We start from the raw sequence: 20,959 nt of genomic DNA, 5'->3' as shown, positions 1-20,959 counted from the left end.
TGCAAGCCTGGTTTCCCCTGTAAACGGGGGGGGGGGGGGGTGGGGGGGGTGGGGGAGCGCCAGAGGCCTATGTGGCAGGTACCAGGGTCTGCGTGGCCCAGGGAGCCCAGAGTGGCCGTGGGGCACCTCCTGGAGTGATAGCAACACGGACTCCCAACACCTCCGCAGACCTGGGGGTCTGTGCCCGATGACCACCTCATCACGTGAGCCCGCTGGGGAAAGGGCTGCCCAGGAGGAGTTCTGAGAGCAACAGGGGGCAGCATGCCACGCCCGGGGGCTGGCTCTGCCCTCAGAAGTTCATCTCATCCTGAGACCCAGGGAGCTGGGCGGGGGTGGCTCCCCAGTCTCAGCTCATGGATATGTATGTGGAGGCCAACATCTGCTGGATCATCGAAAAAGCGAGAGAATTCCAGAAAAACATGTACTTCTACTTTACTGACTGTGCCAAAGCCTTTGACTGTGTGGATCACAACAAATTGTGGAAAATTCTTCAAGAGATGGAAATACCTCACCTGCCTCCTGAGAAACCTGTATGCAGGTCAGGAAGCAACAGTTAGAACTGAACATGGAACAACAGACTGGTTCCAAATTGGGAAAGGAGTACATCAAGGCTGTATATTGTTACCCTGCAGGGCTCCAGAATCACTGTGGATGGTGATTGCAGCCACAAAATTAAAAGACGCTTGCTCCTTGGAAGAAAAGTTATGACCAATCTAGACAGCATATTAAAAAGCAGAGGCATTACTTTGCCAACAAAGGTCCGTCTAGTCAAAACTTTGGTTTTCCCAGTAGTCATGTATGGATGTGAGAATTGGACTATAAAGAAAGCTGAGCATCGAAGAATTGACACTTTTGAACTGTGGTGTTGGAGAAGACTCTTGAGAGTCCCTTGGACTGCAAGGAGATCCAACCAGCCCATCCTAAAGGAGATCAGTCCTGGGTGTTCATTGGAAGGACTGATGTTAAAGCTGAAACTCCAATATTTTGGCCACCTGATGTGAAGAGCTGACTCAACTGAAAAGACCTTGATGCTGGGAAAGATTGAAGGCAGGAGGAGAAGGGCACAACAGAGGATGGGATGGTTGGATGGCATCACTGACTCAGTGGACATAGGTTTGAGTAAGCTCTGGGAGTTGGTGATGGACAGGGAGGCCTGGCGTGCTGCGGTCCATAGGTGCAGAGATTTGGACATGACTGAGTGACTGGACTGACTGAGTGACATGGCGGGGCCCGCACTGCTGGAGCCCCCCTGGCCCCGCCTGCAGCGCCTCTGTGTGACCTGTCTGGGGCGGGGCAGGGTAGACACCCAGCGGGCACCCAGCCTGGCAAGGCGGCTTTTGCCCTGGCCATCAGTGGCAGCACAAGGCTGGTAGACTCGGCCTGGGCCAGATGGAGTGTTGCTGACCCACCTGGGCCTCCTGGGTGGTGAGTGGCCCCCAGGGCCCCCGACCTTGGCGCTCCTGCGGGGCCACCCCCATGAGGGCCACAAGCCCACCGCCGGGCCGAGGACGGGAGACCCGCTGGCTGGTCGGAGCCGCGGGACAGCTCTGATGCCAGGGCTGCTCTCGTCCCGAGTTCCAGTCTGGGGTGATTCGGGCCACACTAGTTACTAGACGTCTCCCAGTGGGAACAGAGCGCGTTAAGAATGATGGTCACGTTTCCTCACTGCGTCTGTCCTTCTCCTCGTGAGCCTTTGAAAACAAGTGCTAGGGCTCTGGCTGGAGAACAAGGACTGTGGGGCAGGGCCAGGTGGGGCTCACTGAAAGGACCGGAGGATGTCAGAGCCGGGAGGACCCGCTGACCCCTCGAGGCACTCTGCCTCATACACGGGGGTCCACACCTAGAGAGCCTCAGGAGTCTTAAGGCCCCTGGGACGCAGGCCACTTCCTGCGACACCAGCCTCTGTCCACTCAGAACGTCTCAGCCCTTGGTGGAGATGCCCTTACAATCCTACAAAACCTTCCAGGTGTGCGATCTTAAACTATGAGCGCTGTACACACCCTGGGTGTGTGTGTGCACGGACGTTAGTCCAGATGTGGGGAGAGGTGAGTGGCACTGGGAGCCCATGCCTGCTCCGTTTAGTCCTGTCTGACGGCATGTCATGCCACAGGTGGAGTGGGCCCCCACGGCCCCTGCTCCAAGATGCAGCCTGGTTCCTAGTGAACGCGCCTCCCTGACCCCGGTTTATTTCAGGCTGGTGGGGGGCCAAGGGCAGGCTGGGGCCACTCTGCTGGTGATGGTCTTCTAGGCTCCTCACAGAATCTGGCACCTCTACCTCCCACGGCCCAGGGGCTCCTCACCCCAAGCATTGGCCCTGACCCTCCTGGGCCCTGCTCTGGTGGCCGTCCTCCCAGACGAAGGACAGTTACAGACCCAGCAGACCCCCCTGCCAGCTGCACGGTGGGGGGGCTTCCAGCCACCTCTCACCCCTGCATCCCCTGGGACGGGGGGCCTCCCTTCCCTCCACAGGGGGGCAGAAATCACAGGGTATTCCACGGACCCTCCCCAAAGACACCTGCTCCCCAAACAGTGCTGCCCCTCTGCTTCCATGCTGTGAGTGTTGGGGAAACACCCCTCGGAGTGGCCTCCTCCTGGCTGCTCATGGGCACCTGGTTCCTGCTCCCTTCAGGGCCTGAGAACATCCTATACATCAGCCTATACATCCTACACAACATCCTACACAACATCCTACACAACATCCTACACAACATCCTATAGATCCTATACTCTGTGGGCCATGGACACAGAGAGGTGATGTGCTTTCCTTTCAGAAAAACAGGATGTCCTGTGTGCTGTGTTCTTTGCTTTCTCAACAATATACGTCTCCTATTTTTCCTGTATTTTCTGCAGTGTGCCACACTTTTAATGGCTACCTAATATTCCAACATCCACTTACTTGTGATACAAACAAGGAGTGATGACATAACCGTCTGATTAGCTCTAGTTAGTAAGTCCTTAGTAGGTGCCCCCCAGGTGATTGGACTTGTTTCCTGTTCTTCTAGAAGGAACTGCACTTCTTTCCTGAATGATGAGGAGAAGCTCTTCTTTACAGAGAATGCTAACTGATATGTGCAAAGAGTGGTTAGAACTTTAAAAGCTGACATTTTGGACCCTGAGACAGACTGGTTCAAGTGTGAATCAGGAACAGGATGGGGGAAAGGCTGGGAAAGACGAGCAGCTCCAAAGACCACCAGCCAACTGCAGGGAAAAAGAACTTGGTGTTCAAGATCTGGAGGCCACTTAAACCCAAGTGGCTAGACAGTGTAATGGGATACTGAGGGACACATCGGTCACCAGTGTGGGGACCCCACGAGCACACACGTCACGTGCATCCGCTCTTCCCAGAGGGTCTGATCTGAATCTCCTCAAGCCTTCAGGTCCAAGCTGCTGTAAGGAGACAGGGGTTGGAAGGACGCACCGAAACGCACCGGAATGTGGGACACTCTGTGAGGTGACTGATCTGCTGCTTAATGTCTGGAGGCGCAGGCAGAAGGGCCCCAGGGTCAGGGCCCGCAGCTCCGTGGGCATGTCCACGGAACGTGTCCTTTACAAGCTGGCGCAGCAAGTGCAGAAGTGCTGACACGTGCTGGACACCCAACGCCTCCTTTGCAACACCCGACTACACGGATGTCAGTCACACAGAAAGGGCAGCCTCACTGCTGGAAAACTGCTCATGAAGACAGTAGGGAAAGTCACAGTCCCTTGGCCTGCAGAGCCTGGCCTGGCTCTGGAGTAGCCGGGGCAATGTGGGATCCTGGGTCCCGGCTGGAGAGAGGCAGCCAGGGTCTCCGGGGGGTGAGGTGCCCCAGGCCTCATGCACCTGCCGCTGAGCCCACGAGCAGAGTGCACGGGGCAGAGGACGCTGTACACCAGGAGAGGCCTCGGGGTGCTCTCACGGGACCCGTCTCAGAGCCTGAAGTGCGGCCGCTCTTGTGTAGCTTACTTATTTTTATTCCTTGAAGGTGAGGACTCTGCATTCCCGCAGGAAAAGAGAAACTGCCAGACGAACACTGCTGGGGCGGCAGCACAGATACGGTCACTGCCGGCTGGGCCGACGGTGAAACCACCCTCGTTACAGTAGGACCCCAGCCGCCCTGTGCAGACGCAGCTTGGCAGCACCCCCATGCAGGGGGCTGTGCCGACCCAGGAGGTTTGCCAGGGGTCCTCCACACTCTGAAACTCTGATTGAACAGTTTTAAAGGAAGGAGTTATCTTCATTTTAGCCCTCAGAGCCACTGATCTGCTTTGGGCTCCCAGTGACCCCCGTCTGCTATCAATGTAAATAACTGAACGTTGATGGACTGTCTCACCAACTGAAGTTGGGAAAAAACCTTTTTAAATTGGGTTGGCCAAAAAGTTTGTTTGGCTGCCCCCCCCACCCCCCCCGCCCCCCAGCCAGCTTTAACTCGAACGAAACTCTTGGTCAACCCAAGTAAAAGGGTTTGTGCTTCTCTGTGAACCTGCTCACCTGTTCTGACCCGATTCACCAAACAGGCCACTTCCCAACTGCCTGCCACCTGAGGGCCCCACTCCGGGTGCACGGTGAGCATGTGATTTGCCACTGTCTGCAGGTAAATCCAGGCCAGCCTTCGAGACCCCCGGGGTTGGGACAACTCTGCCCAAAGGGCTTCCCCAGGCCAATAGGCACCTGGGATTCGAAAGAGGCCCCAGAGGCAGCTGGGGCGGCCCAGACCCTCCCACCTCTCCCAGGGTGCGGAGAGCAGTGCGGCCAGAGGCCGCAGGCCATCTGCAGGGCCTCTGTCTCTGGTCAAACTTGCTGCGTGCCTGCGGCCAAAGTGGGGCTCCGCGGAGGCTCCATCCTCAGCCCTGGTCGAGCCCGGCCCCTTCACAGGGCGGCTGTGCTCAGGATCAGCGGAAACCTCCCCACATCCTCACTGCCACCTCACCTTGACTGCCTGCTGAGACCACCTCTCAGAACACTCCCACCCTCGACTCTCAGGCCACACAGCACAGGAAGGACCCCAGAGTCTGCCTCCTGACCCCAGGGTTTTCAAGGCTGAGATGCAGAAGGTACCCCCGGAGAAGCGGCCCGGAATGCCCCACGTTTCAGCCCCTGCGCCTGGAGGTCTTAGCGTGCACCAAGGGAGTGGATGTGATGCTGAGTGGGTTCAGACCCCCAGCCCCGCAGATGGTGACACGACGATCCCTGGGGACCCTTACACTGGACCTGGAGACTCTGAGACGCCAGCCTGCCAGCCCCTCCTTCAGATTCGGATTCGCCCTTGGGCGTCTTCGGTGCGGCCTGTCCAGGTGTCCAACTACAAACGCCTGTTTCCCGACGTCCTGCAGAGAACCCAGTTAACCTCAACACTAACAGCGATGACCTAGCTCTCCCAGATGGAGGACGCCTTCTGTTGTTCTAAGGATACATGTTTACACCCTTTGTTATCAAATACTTGCAGTGGTGTAAGGAGCACTATTTCCACGCATTCCCTCAGCTGGACATGGAGCCAAACGTCTTTTTGGAACTGCCGTGATGGGCGATGACAGCAGCACTTGCCAGGGGCAGAAGCGGAGAGGAAAGCAGACTTCTGAGGGGACAGCCCCCCAGCAGTAATAACAGCCCGTGTCGGGAGGTGCACTTCTAGAGATGTCAGTGCCAGTGAAGGCAGCCACGTGCTGGGAGCGGGCTGCTCCAATCAAGATGCGGTAGGCACTCACAGAACAGGCTCAGGGCGAGATGACAACCTCTGCCCGTGCAGACGGAGACGGAGCACTCATCTTCCACAAACGGACTGGACCTTCTTCATGACTCAGCACAGCTCTGGGACCAGCTATAGCCTCGGACTCTTCACACCTGTAGTGATGAGCGTTCATGTCTCCAAAAGAGAAAAGAAATCACTGAGCGTCACTGGTCCTGAGGCTGCCCGAGGGGCCTGGTGGAGGCGCTGGGCCGGGAGGGTCTCTCCAGGTCGTCCTGAAGCAGGAACAGCACCAATTCACAAGTCAACAAAGGCACCAGCCTGGGGCTGGCTCTTCCAAGTCCACACTGCAGACCAAGACTTTGGGCCACAGAGAAACAACCCAGTGGGTGTGGACCTTGACCCAGAGCCACACTGCTTCCTAGGCCACCTGTGCAGAAGCCTGGACTTTATACAGGAGTGAAGCCAGGCTCCACAACAGTGCTCCAGCTCTAAATGTGTTTGGAGGGCTTTACGGGGACCTCATTCTGCAGACGCCTCCTGGATATCCCAATACTCAGTCTAATTAGGGTGCTGCCATGACCTTGGTAATTGGAGGCAAGGTCTACGAACCAAGGTCTGGGAAATGCCATTTTGGGGGACAATGCCACCAGACGGTGTCTTGATTGAATCACTTTGGAATTTCAAATATGGAAGTGGCAAAGTTTCAGTTCAGGTGAATTCCATAGTTGGGAGTCATATTCTGGGACCTGAACTAATGCTAAAGAAAGACTCAACACGCAGAACTAACCAAAGCTGTTAACTGAACAAAAGGATTTTTTTTTTTTTAAAGAAATGTACAGGAGTTCACTTTGAAGCTATTTAACAAATATGCTGAATCTAATCAACCCCAAACATCAAAATGTCCCCCATGCTGAGCTGAGCAAACGCGGTGCTTGTGGTGGGTGTCCCGGCAGGCCTGCCTGCCTGAGGGCTGAGTGGAAATCCGCCTGAGTCAGTGTCTCCTCCCACAGCACCAGGACCAGACCATCAGGAGACTGGTGAGGCCCCGCAGCAGGTCAGCCCAGGAGAACTGGTAGAGAGCTAAGCTTGTGCAGACGCCGCACCTTCACCTGCTGTCCTCTGTACAAATCCTCAACAACCTTCCCTCTGGTGTCTGAGCCCTTGGGGTGTTATTGGTGCCGCACAAGCTCCCGGGTGGGCAGAGCCAAGCCGCGTCCCACGGGAGGCCAGACTCAGCTGATGGGCTGTGGCTGGAGCGTCGGGAGTCCTGCCATGTTACTCCCAGGGCGATCTTCCGTGGATTTACGAGCAGCACTTGGGCGCCATCCCGGGATGGTCCCGGGACATCCATCTCGCAGTGTTATGACAAGACATCCTCACACGGCCCGGCAGCCGCTCAGCCGATCGTGCCCCCGGGACTGGACGCTGGGCTGCTCAGACCAGCCTCCCGTGGGGCCGCCCTCCTGGGAGGCGGGCGGGGCTGCGGGCGTGGCCGGGGCAAGGGGCGCCTCTCGAGCATCCTCAGGCTGCTGCCCAGGGACACGTCCTGCTGACCTCGAAGCCTGGGACCCTCCTCTCCCTGCCCTCCTTCTTCTGGGCCACACCCTTCGGGCTGGCCCTCGGTCACTCCTCCGGCCTCCGGGGCCCACGGCCGTGCATGGTCCCACCTGGCGGGCGGCCTCCTGCCTTCCTCCTGGCCCTTCTTCTTGCTCTGCCAGGCCTCCGGGGTCCGCGCTGCCCCCCAGGGAGGGGCTGGATCCTCTCACCCCGCCCGTCTGCAGCTTCAGGCCTTGGGGCGCCTCTGCCATCCCCCCTCCACCCGCTCACTCCACTTGCTCCACGGCCGACCGTGTCCCCAGCCACGTGGCCTCTTCCGTGGCCTGCCCAGCTCTCCAAGCTTGGGGACAAGCCTGACCCACCCCCCACCTGCCCGCCACCTGCCCGGCGACCTTTGGTGCTTCGCGCAGGGCGGGTCTCGAGCAGAGGGACAGCAGGGGGCACATGTTGTCCTTGTCACTGGGGCAGCGGGCCCGGGCAGCCTGGCCTCACCCTCCGTGTCTGCTCAGACCGGCCTCAGTCCTTTCCTTGCAGGGAAGGAAGGAGCTGTAAGAAGCCACAGATGACTTGAGAAGTGGGAGCAGCCCTTCCCTGGGGTGGAGAAGAGGCGACTTATCAGGGTCAGTTCTCGGGCTGCAGGAGCCCCTCACAGTTCACAGCCAGGGTGGAGTCCAGGGGCAGGTGTCTGGGGCGCCCTGGGCCCTGGTTCAGCGGCTTCACTATGGGGTCTCTGCCTGTAGCTGAACCCCAGGGGCCTCCGATGGCCCCTGTGGACACGCAGAGCACCAGGCGCGTAGTGAGGACAGTCAGCCAGGAAGGACTCATCAAAGCCACACGCTGCCCCAAACCCCAGCAGGGCGATGTCATCGTGAGTGGCCAGGTAGGGTCCTCATCCCAAGGGGGCACCTGAACAGAGGTGCAGATAACAGATGAACAGAGGCAGCTGTGGGGGTTCAGGGCAAGGCCCATCAGCTTTGAAGCAGGCTTGGGAGGGAAGAAAACCCTGGTCTGAAGCACACCTCTCTCACTGAGGTGCCAAGTACAGTTTTATGAAGAGCGCTGGGCTCAGGGTCCAGGGAGCCACCAGCTTGGGCGAGAGACTGGCGGTCCTCTCCTGTGTCCTCACTTTGGGGAGGTGGCTGAGGGCCCCTGCAAGCATCAAGACCGGGACGCCCTGTGCCTGCTGGGTGGACGTCCCCCTCCCTTGTCCAGAGAGAGGATGCTCAGGGCCTTCCGTCTGCTATCAGCTGGGGTCTGCACACCTGCTTCTGGGTCAGCAGATGGGATGGCCCCATGGCAGGTGCCTTGGTGCTGGGAGGCTGGCGAGCGCAGAGGGGGCCTGGCCCGGCACACCACAGGGCACGCCTGGCCATCCCCAGGAGGGCGGCAACACCACGTGCCGGGCAGGACCTGTGGCCGCAGGGACAGCGGACCGCGCGGCAGAGGGGCCAGCAGCACACGCTGGAGCCGCTGCCCGAGGCTGCGGACGGCCACCCTGCAGGGACTCGCCCCTGAGCTGGGCAGACGGCGTGGATGCGCCTTGGGAGGGGCACGGACAGCCTTGCTCCAGACCCTCCCTGAGGACGAGTGTGGGGCAGCGGGCTTGGCAGACGGTGCGGGGCCCTGGGGCTGATCGCCGTAACCAGAGGGCGTCTTCTGTGGGGCGGAGGACGGGCGGGCACACCCGCATCTCCTGTGACCGCGGGGTCCCCAGCTCACGCTCCTCAGGCAGGACACACCGCCCCGGGCCTTCCTCGGCAGCTCGTGGGGCTCAGGGTAAAGGGCACCCATGGGAGTGAGAGCATGTCACCCACAGCCCGCTCTGCCTGGAGCAGCCGTCTCCGACAGCCAACCTGCCAGGGCCTGCGCCCTCTGCAGGTGCCCAGGATGGGCCAGGACCGCCCGTGAGCTCGAAGGGGCGCAAACCCAAACCCGCCATGGCTTTCGAAGAGTGAATCAAAATCAGCCCAGTATCCTTTGTTTAGAGAAGTCAAAAGCAGGAAGCTTGCTAGTCTAGCCCCACCTGGGGCCCTGGTTTAAGCTACCGCTTGTCCTCAAAGCCTGCACAGCCACGAACCTTCAAGAGACGGCTCAGACCGTGGAGCTGCCCCGTTCCTCCTCCCAAAATGAGGGCAAAAATGATGCAAAGTCACAGGGAAGGTCCCAGGAGACCGGGCACAGGCGGGGACGCGGGCAGAGAGGAGCGCTGACTCAGGGCCGCCCCCATGGTTGGCGGTGTGGGCGGGGACAGAGCGGCTGTGAGCTGTTTTCCAGGCTTCTGTGGCCTGAGCCTCACGGGCAGGACTAGGTCAGTCTTCATGCTGAATCAGTATTAAGTCACAAAGCTCTAAATACCTCCTAAACTTTTCTTTTTTACAAGTGAATCTGTTAAAGAGGTTTAGAACTGAAATTGGTTTTTGTCTACATTTCTGTGTTGGTTTGTTTGTGTTTGTTTTAGATCCAACATGTAATAAAAGGGTTTCCTTCTTAGACTTACACAAATTACGTCACCAGAATTGAAAACTAGGTTTTTTTTTTTTTTTTTTTTTTGCCATTTCGGGTGCTGTCTCACGCCGCTTTCTCGCAGCTTCTACAGACCCTGTGTCTGCTCTGACGTTCACTGTGGATACTGGAGTCCGTCTCATCCCACTCGGCGAGGAGGCCTTCGCTCAGCTCCCGGTTTACCTCGTCTGTAGTATCTTTATTCTGGTAACTCATTACTATTTATATCCTTGGTATTCGAGCTACACACATTTCAAAGAGCAACAAGGAAAAGATGGGAATTCGGAACACAAGCTGCTTCTCTCTGCAGGAAGCGGGGTGCCAGGCAGGCTCCCTGGCTGGCCTCCCCCTCTGGGGGCAGAGCGGGGCCGCAGGCTCTTCCCGTGAGCCAGGGTGAGAGCGCTCTGGCAGGTGGTTTTCCTCTCGAGCTAACAGTGAAATGAGAGCCTTCGGTAAAGAAAACACCGAAGGACTGGCGCTTGTCATTGCAGAAAGACCGAGTGCCACCTTCCCCCGACGCCAAACGGGAGGGCCCTCGTCTCCTTCGCCCCCATCCTCTCTGCTCGAGCCGACACCAAGTCTGCACAGGCTGTGCCGTCCACGTTCCCAGCAGCACGTCCAGGGTGCCCCGTGAGGTCCCTCTGAGGAACGCGGAGCCAGACAGCAGAGCCTGCGGGGGCTGAGCCCGAGGACTGCGTTAAACCCCTGGCCCGTCTCCGCACCATGAGCAGCTCTCCAAGCAGGGCCGGCCCGGCCCGTGGTCCCGGCAGAGCAGCCGGCAGCTCAGGCAGCATCCGCACAGCAGGTCCACCTGCTCCCACAGAATGTTTTAAAAAGTACTCGTTGCAAACTTTTAAGAATTGGAATATTTTCACAAACTCAATGGATGTGAGTTTGAGCAAATTCCGGGAGATGGTGAAGGACAGGGAGGCCTGGTGTGCTGCAGTCCATGAGGTCTCAAAGAGTTGGACACCACCAAGTGACTGAATGACAGGGACCTCAAGTTTGCATTTCTGAGGTTTGGTGCCCGCGTTTCTTCACAGCAACAAGCAGGGGTGAGGGACATTCCCAAGGCCCCGTGGCCAAATGTTACCCCACTCAGCTGCACAGCCCCGGCTCACACTCGTGAGCTGTCGCGCTGCTTAAGGCCACGCTCCACCCACCTGGGCCAACCAGACGGGAGGTCTTTTTATGAAAGAGAGCTGGCTGAGGACCACGCCTCCTGCTCACCCTGCTCTCCTGCCTCACCCTGCTCTCCTGGGCCCGCGTCCGTCAGGGTGAGTCGTGGGCACAGACCTGCAGGCACCCCTCCCGACGCCCAATAACCCTGGCCAGCTGGGAGGCGTCTCCATGAGGGAAAGTCACGGCCCGTCTCCCAGGAATGAATGCTCCCTGCCTCCTGCTGGGCCAGCTCTCTCTCGTCAGCAGCACGCTCTTGGTGAGTGTGGGAGATGAGGAGTGTTCAGGAGGAAACACTAGCTGGTGTTTCAGGAGCCACCCCCAAACAGAGCAGACAGCGAGGGGTTGGGAGGGGGGGCCACCCTGGTGACTGCGAGGCGGGAGGGGCCGAGTGTTTATCTGTGGTGATAAACTGGCTCCAATTCAGTCTGCCCCTGTGTCAGGGGTCGCATCCTCCCCGGTTCCCGCGCCAGGAGTGCCTGCTGTATTGAGAGCCTGTGGTTGGGGCCTGGCAGCGTACCTGGTGAGGGCTGCAGGACCTGGAGGCATTCGGCCTGCCCTCTGAATGCTGGCCGATGCCCCGTGAGAAGAAGGGGTTCTGTTCACAGCTGCCCCCAGTCAATGCCAGGGGGTAGATGCCAGATGTGAGCAGCCTCGGAGTCCAGCAACCTGACAGTGCAGTGATGACGGCGTGAGGGGGCAGAGGCCGAGGGTCACCCCTGCAGATGCGGTGGATGGAACGCGCCCACACTTTCCACGAGGGAGGCCTGGACTGTGTGCTGCGCTGACCAGACCTGCTCCCCGCTGTGACTAGATGCTTCTAAAGTTTCGGCAGGTCTCCTCTCAGTGTTTAGCTCTCCTGAGTCTCTTAATTTTCACCGAAAGAACAGACCCCAGTGGCTGTGGCAGCTGTCTTGTCCTGAAGCTGACCTGACTGGCAAGACCCAGCTTCACGGATTCTGGTAGCTGGCTAGCAATCACACGAGGCTTTTACAGGACAGCTCCTGAGTCCATGTTTGAGCCACCGGTTTTGCCTTCCTCTGGACAGTACAACCAGACCTTTTGGAAGAATGGCTCTCAGGATGCTGTGTGCACTGCACAGCCACAGATCTCAAAGGCCGGAAGGAGCCCTTGGGCCAGAGTCCTCGTTTTTTCAGCTGAGGAAGGGGAGGGTCTAGGGAGACAGGAAAGGGCCCAGGAGAGCTATTTTAGAACCCGTTTAGAACCCCTCTGGGTGCAGACCACCTGTGAATACCTGAAATGTATGGTCCAAATTGTGATGCACTCTAAGTGCGAAATGCATATTGGGTTTCCAAGACAATATACAAGAAGAGCAGAATCTCTCATCAATATTTTATATTGATTACAAGTTGGAAAAATAATGATTTGGACATATTTGGATAAATAAAACCATTGTCAAAGTCCTAAGTTTCTTGTCACTTATTTTAACATGGCCACTAGAAAACTCAAGCTGCCCATAAGGCTTGCATCCTGCTTCTACTGGGAAGTACCGATCTAGAACAACACCCACACCTGGGACTTCCCGCTGTTGGTCGTCTGCAAGACACCAGGCTCTTAACACATGGCTGTACTTTGATTTTAATTTCTTTCTTGAAGAGAATAAAATGATGACACAGAACAAAGAAAAAGAAAGCTGAAGGACAAGAAGTTTTTGCCACTGTTTATGACCTGGGTGTTATCCCAGAACCTTCGGAGTTTACAAACAGGAGACGGTACCCAGGGCTGGAGTGCATCACCCCAGCTTTGCTTCTGGGAGAAATAGTAAGCTGACTGTACTCATAACTGCTCTGTTCTTCAAGAAAGCAAAAGTCTCAATTCCCTGTTTGATTTCTGATAAATTCCCACCATTCTTAACTGTATCCAAATCATCTGTGATGTAACTAAGGATTTAAAATGCAAGAAATCAGATAGATAGTCATTCCACGGGAAAAGGAGTTGTCTTTGCAAAGCGTAACAACCGTCACAAATTAGTTTATAACTGTTGCTATTGTCTCAAATTATGGAAACTATTACGTTAAAAGGTTTATGTGAAGGACCCCTTCCCCTCTGCCCTTCCCAACACACATGCCCCACTGCCCATTATGCACAATGCTATAGGAGTTTTGCCAGCAGTTCATTGAAAAACAGTGAAAGCAGACTTAAAAAAAAAAAAAAAGACACAAGTGACTGTAAACACCAGTTTTCTGAGTGAGATGCGAGCTGCTTGCAAGTCCGCCTGTCCATCCCAGGGAGAGTCTCACCAAGCAGCTATCTGCCTTACCTTTGTGTTTTTCTGTTTGAGTCCTTAGAAGCTCTGCACATCTCATTTCTTCCTCCTGAATTTCCAGATGAAATCGGCATTCTGGGTGAATACTGCTCACCTGGTCATGGTTAAAAGAAAGGGAAAATTCCACTGTAATAGGAAAGGCAAGCAAAAACTCTACATAAAAGCCCCTAAACCTCACAGTTCTAAACTGCTTCCAAACTAACACTTATTTAAAAGCAATAGCCTTCATATTTTGGCATGGTTATTTTTTTTTTAAAAAGCTTCACTATTTACTTTGTAAAGGAATTAATAAACAAATAAGAAACTTGATATAATTTTTCTTCTGGGCAGGAAAGCAAACTGCCTAACACAATACATCGTATGTTGTCAGTACTAATTTGGCGGCAATAAAGCTCTTTAATCCAATAATCTTTCAATATTCGAGTCCTCCATTTCATAGCCCTTGATTTAATCAAAGTAAATACATGTTTACTCATCAGCCCATTCTTAATGGCTGCACACAACCCCAGACGCCAGCGTGCTTCATCTAAGGCCAGCCTCCGCATTCACTGGAAAGCCCTAATAGAATAACTTTATTTTTAGAGGCTGCAGGTCACATTCAAAACTGAACTTTGGAATCTGGTATGAACAAACTTTTCAAAAAGACGGGTGGTGAGCAGGGAGAGGCCTGGGGCAGTCACAGCCCCGAGGCAGCGGGGACTTCGCGTCAGGCTTGATGATGGAACCGAAGATATGATTAACACTGTCTGTCAATGTGTGCAAAAGACAAAGCTGAATACGCTTGAGCCTTGGAAGGTAATATTCTCTGGTCTATATTTTCACAAAGGCCCAGCATTCTCTTTTCTTTATTACCATCTCCAATCCCTGATAAGTACTCACATGGTAGGCTGGAGCTGTGTCCCCCTCTCTCATGTCTGAACAAAACTTTGTTTTTACTGAAAAGAATCATGCTCTTGCATATATTATGGCCATCTATATTTAATTGGGCTTCCCTGGTGGCTGAGGAGTAAAGACTCTGCCTACAATGCAGGAGACAGGTTTGGTCTCTGGGTCGGGAAGATCCTCCGGAGGAGGGCATGGCAACCCACTCCAGTAGTCTTGCCTGGAGAATCCCCATGGACAGAGGAGCCTGGCGGGCTGCAGTCCATGGGGCTGCAGAGTCAGACGCGACTGAGCGACTTAGCATACATGCTCACATGTTTAGTTATCCTACCACTGAAATAAGTCAATAGAATTCTAACCAGAAATTACATTTCCTGACAGTGTTAAGGGGCTTCCCAGGTGGCTCAGTGGCAAATAATCTGCCTGCCAAGGCAGGAGATGCAGGAGACTCGGGTTCCATCCCTGGGTTTGGAAGATCCCCTGAAGGAGGAAGCGGCAACCCACTCCCATCCCAGGTCTCCAAGAATGCCTGGGAAACCCCAGGGACAGAGGAGCCTGGTGGTCTAGAGTCCACAGAGCCGCAAAGAGTGGGACACAGCTGAGCGTGTACACGACAGTGTTAAGAGCAGAAACTTAATGCTGAATGCTTTTGCCACATTTACCCTCATTAAAAAAAAAAAAAGATGTGAAGTTTGGTCTTTGTTTTTCTCTCCCATGCCTCATCACAGGGCAACCACCACTGTACAAGCTCCTGGTTTCAAGCGGGTTGTATTTTTCATACATTAACAAGTCAATAACTTAAATGTCAGAATTAGGAAAATTGTATTGACTTAAAAAATGGATTTTTGATAAAGTACTAAAAGACATCATAATACCAGACATTCTTGGAATATGCACAGTGATGCCTTATTTTGGGATACCCTATAAGTTAAAGCAGCATTAAGCTTAACAATCCCTGTAGGTCTTTCACGCACTGAAATTAGCAGGCAGGCTCTCATTCCCACAGCATTCCTCTGAGGGAGGAAACCACAGTTCGCCTTCACTCTGAGGAGGTGTTGGCGCCGCTGAGGGGTGGGCTAGGTGCATAGGGGAAACACCCTCAGCACGGACGACTTTCCCTAAATAGCTCCATCCCTGGCTTCGCAACCTTAAGAGGGGCTATGAGTCAATAGAGACGGTGATCTGGCCGCGGTGTAAACTGCGTAAGCGCGTACACCCCAACTGGCTCCAGGCTGCGGGAGAGAAGCAGGAAATCGGGCTTGCGGTTTAAGGGTCTTCACATAAGAGGAAGAATCGTCGAGAGTTAAATAACCTATAAATGCATTCATTCAACAAACTTCCACTCAGCATATGACCTCCTCCGGTGCGCTTCAATAATGGTAACAAAATCAAAGCAGGCTGTTTCCAAAAGGAAACTTTGTTTAGCCACATCACGTCTCCCTGACACACACTAAAACAAACAAAAAACGTGACCGGAACTAGCAGGTGGAAAGGGAAGTATTTAATGATAAGGCAAACTCCAATTTCCCTCTGAAAGGAGAAGCCTGCGCAGGTGACCGCAGCCCCGTCCCCAACTCCAGAGGGGCGCCACGGCCCCGGACCTGCTCCGCCAGGAGGGACGTCGAGCAAGGCACTGGGTTCTGTTCGCAGCAAACCCGGGACGGCGGAGCAGACCGAGCGAACGCACCTTCCCGGCCGGGTCTTACACCGGGCCGGGCTGGGGCTTCGGTTCTTCGCGCTCTGAGGGTGAGTCCAGAGTCCCCGGCAGGCCTGCTCCGTCCAGCGAGCTCGGAGGGCGGGTGGAGCCCCGGGACCAGCCCCGATCCCCGCGCCTCGGCCCAGCCCCGCGCGGGACCCGGAGGCGCAGTAAAGCCGGGAGACCGGGGCGCTCCCTCCAGGGAGGGTCGGCGCCGCGGGTCGTGAGGGCGCGGGTCCGAGCGCACTCACCGGGGCGAGCAGCCAGCCGCAGCAGGTCAGCAGCGCGGGCGGCAGCAGCGCGGGCGCCCTCATCCCGGCTCCGCTGCGCGGACATGGGCCGGGCCGCCCGTGCGCAGCGAAGCGGCCCGGGGGTCGGCTCCCAGCTCCGAGTTCGGTGCGCGGAGCCCGGCAGCCGTCTCCGGGTCGGCGGTCGGCGGAGGTTGAGCACGGCGCCCCGGCTCCGCCCCCGCGCCCTCCCCCGACTCCGTCCCCACCCCGCGCCCCCCGCCCCCGCCTCTCCTTCTCTTCCCTCCCCTCGCGCTGGCTTCGCCGCCTGGGTCTCCGCCGCGCCCCACGTCCCGCAACTGCCTCCCGCCACCCGCACTCCCTTTGGTGGTCCGCCCCCAGCCGCTTGTACCCCCTTCCCCGCGCCCCTGGCCCCTCCCTGGTGACCCCCATCCTTCGCTCCCTCCCCCGCCTCCAAGCCGCGGGTGACGGGTACGCACAAGTGGGCTCCTTGCGCGGTCCAGCTGCCAGCGGGGACGCCAGGGGAGAGCGACTCTGGAGCGACCCACCTTATCGGAGACCCGGGCTCCCGGCCTTTGCACCTACTGTGTCCTCCGTGTTAAACTAAAGACCCCCAAGAAATTGGCAGAAAGGGCAAGTGGGTCGGTTGGGGCAACTGAAAAATCCGAAGGCACTTGGAGGGCGTCCCGATGGGGGCAGACCCGCGTCAAGCTGGGCAGGTCATTGTCTCCCCCCCCACCGCGCAGCTGCTCCGGGCCGCAGAGCTGGGCGCTGGGCAGGGGCTGCCCGGGCCTGAGACCCCGCACCTGCCTCAGAACTTCGCAAGGAGCAGCCGAGACTAAGAGCTGGTTGTTACTCAGCAAATGGAAAAGCGCTAGAAATGAAAAATGAAGCCGAGAATTTTCATCTGTATTTCTGTCCTCAGCCTATCATCTATGGATCTATCAGTCTGTTGTCTGTTGGTCATTATCACTACCGTCTGTTCTTCTGTCTGGGGGGATCAGTAGTAGAGACAGGCTCTGGACTCGGGGTATGCAGCTTGGGATCTGGAAACTTAACCATTCTGGATCCAATTTGGCAGACATTTCTTTTACTCACTATTTGAAGCTGGACAAGCCGTGAACTTTGGGCCAAGTGCCCTTGTAAATGAGAAAGCTGACACCTGCCCCTCACCTGGAGGGCCGCTGAGAATGTAGACCATTTATCCGAATGTAAATACCATGCTGTAAACATTAGCTGCCTCAGGTGCAGGCAAGACACAGTGTCTCCCTCTGTAGGAGTTTGTGGTCCAGAAACGGGGGAATGTGATGTGGAGAAAAACTGTGATAAGCACAAGATGCAGACAAATGGGAGGAGGAGGGGCCCAGAGAAGTGAACGTGTAAATGAAAGAGAGTGAGAGACAGGATGGCAGGGCAGGAGTCTCCACGGGAGCGCCTGGGCAGAAGCCTGAGGGCCAGGGTTGTGTAAGGAAGGGGGTCAGCGTGGGAGGCCTGAGGGCCTGAAGAACAGTCTTCACTCCTGATTCACACAGGACTGAAAACGTTAACACATTGTGAATGCACAGCACACGTTTCTTTATATTCTGATTGGCTGTTATTCAAAATTGATGATGGGATGGGTGGTACTTATATGTGTCGTTTGAAGGTTACTCTGTTTCTTCTGGGTGAATGTCCCTTCTTTCAGGAATTTTTCCACTTCCCCTTGCAGGGAGGGTCTGTGGGTCCTCAGGGCTGGTGGGGAGAGGGGCTCCTCTGTGGGTGTCTGATGCGGTGGGGCGGGTGGTCCCGGCTCTAGAGCCCTGGCACTGGCACCCTGAGGTGTGGCAGCCCCCTGGCGCAGTTGTGCTGATGCCTGTGGAAGCCTGGGTCCCTGCTCCAGCCCTGGTCTCCAGGACCTAACCCATGCCTCCCGCTCCTGAGCTTCTCCCGACCGGGGCCACGTGGGCCCTGGCACCCGCTCGCCTGAGTTCCGAGGCCCCAGGAGGAGCCGAGCTGGTGAGACACTTTTCAGTTGCCTTCCCTGCCCTCCTGCCTCCTTGCCTGTCACCACTCCCACTCTGCTGCGTCCCTGGGTGTCCAGGCTGAACTTTGTCCATTGGTGGAAGCTGGCTGGCTCCTGGTGTGCTGGCCCCGCATGCCAGAAGCCTGGAAACCTATTTATTCAGTGAGGGAAGCTGCAGGCCTTTGCAATCAGGAGCAAGTGAAATTGCTTCAGAAATACGTGCCATGCTGTTACCTTACGCTTTGTTCAAAGGGGGATAGAAGCTTCACAACCATGTGACTCTGAGGCCACCCGGTCCTTCTGTTCCCTCTAGATCTGCTTGGGGGGAGGGGACATGCCCCCACCCTCAGGTGCACGTTTAACTCGAACCTACAAAGAAACGTAGTGGTCACCTGTGTCCCTCTTTCTGCGTCCTTTGAAAGCTGGGAGACTAGACTTCAGTAAAAAGTTTACTTCTTCCTCCTGCTAAAAAAGCCGGGGGAGTCAAAGATGCTGTCACTGCAAGTCTCTGTGACTGGGGGATTGAGGTGGCAGGGAGCACCCTCCGAAGCTTGGACCCTGGCGCATGCCTCCTGGTTTCCTCGAAGCAGGTTCCTGTAGGCGCAGGGCATCCTGGCCTCTGGGTGCCACAGCACCCTGGCTGCCCTGTGGCACAGAGTGGGTGCCCCACATGTGCTTGTAACGTCAGATTGAGTTAGATTCCCAGGCTTTGTGGTGGAATTCCTAATATGTGCTCAGCCTACTTCTGAAAATGATGGTGAAGATAAAACCAAATACCAGCCCTGGAAAGCCTTCACAGACATTTTTCAAGTATACAGAGGTGACGTACTGCCTTGGGGGAGTGCCCCTGTGACCCCACTCTGGGCTCTGTGCCGCCCAGGCCAATGTGGGCAGTCTGCGCTTGGGCCTCAGGACAGGTCAGGGACCTGCTTGACCTGCTCATTTGCCCCGGGTGGTTTCCAGCTTCTCCTATTTTCAACTATAAGTGACCTGCCCCATGAGGGGGATGAATCAGGGCAAAGCTCCCTTAACTGCAGCCCTGCACGCGGCCGGCAGTCCTGGGCCTTCTGCTGGTGATGCTCTCCTTTCCAGCTATGGAAAAGCTCAGCACTGGGATGGCAAAGCGCCCCACTTCCCTTAGGTTCAGAGGTCTCTCCCGAAGATCTGAGCCTGAGGTTGGGCGTCAGGGAGGGTGAGTCCCAGAAGGGCCTGACTGCAGACAGAGCGCTGGGCAGCAGTGGGCGGGGCCGGGGTGTCTTTCCTTTCCGGCTTCACCTCTGCCCCTTTCGAGGCTTGGGGGTCCCCCAGGCTCAGAGGGCGGGTGGGGGAGGGGTCAGGCAGTCCCACTTCCTAGCAGAGCTGAAGCCGCTCCTGACCGGCGCCCCCCTCTGCACGGAGGGAGCCTCTCAGGATGCCTGCTGCTCCCAGAGGCGGTCCTTTGGATGGGATCAGCCTCCCTCCCCAGACGGTCCTCTCGGGGAGGAGACTCTCAGATGGTCCTCCTCAGGCTAATGAGGACACAAGCCCATCCTGTGCTTTGCCAAACGGGGAAGCAGCGGCTGCCAGGACAGCGTCCTGCTGGGACTCTGCGGGCGGGCGGGCGGCCAGACTCAGAGCCGGCCTGCCCCTGCGGAGGACGAGGGCTGAGCTCCACTGGGTCTGCCTTGCGGAAGCACTCCCCGCTCCGTCCTGGAGAAGTGAGTGCGGAGACCCAGGCCTCCTCGCCTCTGAGAATGCCTCCCTCGGGCCATACTGCGACTCAGCCCGCAGGTGGGCCCGGAGCTGGGACTTACGGGCCTCGGGGTCACACACTCTGTGCATGGTCCAGCCCCTCAATTTAAACATGGGGACTTGATCACAGCTGTGTTGGTCTTTGGGCTCACACACTGACATGATGAGCTGAGCTGCCTCCGTTGTCTGACATCACTCTCAGTCCTGCCGCCAGGGGACCTTCAGAAACATCTGCGAAGAGACCTGCCATCAAGGCTTCCCAAGAGGAGAGGAAGAGAGGTGCGGTGTGCAGGACCCACCTGCAAGGTTGTGATCTTGTAAACAGACTATTTTTTAGAGCAGTGCGTGTTCATAGGAAAGCTGAGTGGGACATACAGAGTTGCCCTATCCATCACCCTTCCCCACACACTTCCCGGTATTAACATCTTGTTCCACAGTGGCACATTGTTAAAATCGATGAGCCAATTCACTGAGCTTCATGGTTCAGTGTCACCAAGTTTCGCCTTTCCCAGAATGGCATGAAGTTGACTCAAATAGTTTGCAGCCTCTTCGGATTGGCTACTTTCACTTAAAAACAGGCACCTAAGGTTCCTCCCTGTCTTTTGGAGGCTTGACAGCTCATTTATTTTTAGAGCTGAATAATTTCCCAGTATCTGTATGTACCACAGTTTATTTCTCCACTTACCTACTGAAGGACGTCCAAGTTTCTTCCCATTGTGAATAAAGCTGCTAAAACAATACAGTCCTACTGTGTAGCACAGGAAACTGTAATCAATATCTTGTAATAAATTATAATGAGAAAGATACGAAAAAGAATATATATATGTATGTATAACTCAGTCGTTTTTCTGAACACCAGAAACTAATACAACAATGTAATTAACTATACTGCAATAAAAAATAGAGTAAAACTACTAAAAACATTGCTGAGCATGTTTTTATGTGGACATAAGTTTCCCCCTGATTTGGATAACTTCTGAGAGCGGTGGATGCTGAATTGTATGGTAACTCCATATTTGCTTTTATAAGAAGTGGCTGTACCACTTTGCATCCTTGCCAGCAGTGAACGAGAGTTTCTGCTGCTTCATGTTCATGTTCATGCCCAACATTCAGTGAGGCCAGTGCTCTGGATTTTGGACATTCGAACGTTTGAATGGGCTTCCCAAATGGCTCAGGGATAAAGAATCTGCCTGCTTATACAGAAGATGT

The 20,959-nt window shown here is 55.9% G+C and overlaps 1 protein-coding gene across 1 annotated transcript in view; it reads right to left on the bottom strand.

The window, feature by feature from the left end:
• VIPR2 (vasoactive intestinal peptide receptor 2) overlaps positions 1-16,214 on the bottom strand; it is a 68,538-nt gene extending 52,324 nt beyond the window's left edge. Inside the window, exons 1-2 of the mRNA XM_070477979.1 lie at positions 16,021-16,214; positions 13,186-13,285 (exon numbers count right to left, since the gene is read on the bottom strand). Of these exons, the coding sequence (XP_070334080.1) occupies positions 13,186-13,285; positions 16,021-16,083 (163 nt within the window). The 5' untranslated portion in view covers positions 16,084-16,214. The remainder of the gene's footprint in view (positions 1-13,185; positions 13,286-16,020) is intronic.
• Positions 16,215-20,959: the final 4,745 nt, after the last annotated feature.

This window comes from Odocoileus virginianus, chromosome 1 (genome assembly GCF_023699985.2).
Source record: "Odocoileus virginianus isolate 20LAN1187 ecotype Illinois chromosome 1, Ovbor_1.2, whole genome shotgun sequence".
Lineage (NCBI taxonomy): Eukaryota > Metazoa > Chordata > Mammalia > Artiodactyla > Cervidae > Odocoileus > Odocoileus virginianus.
This window is presented reverse-complemented; position numbering and strand designations above follow the sequence as displayed.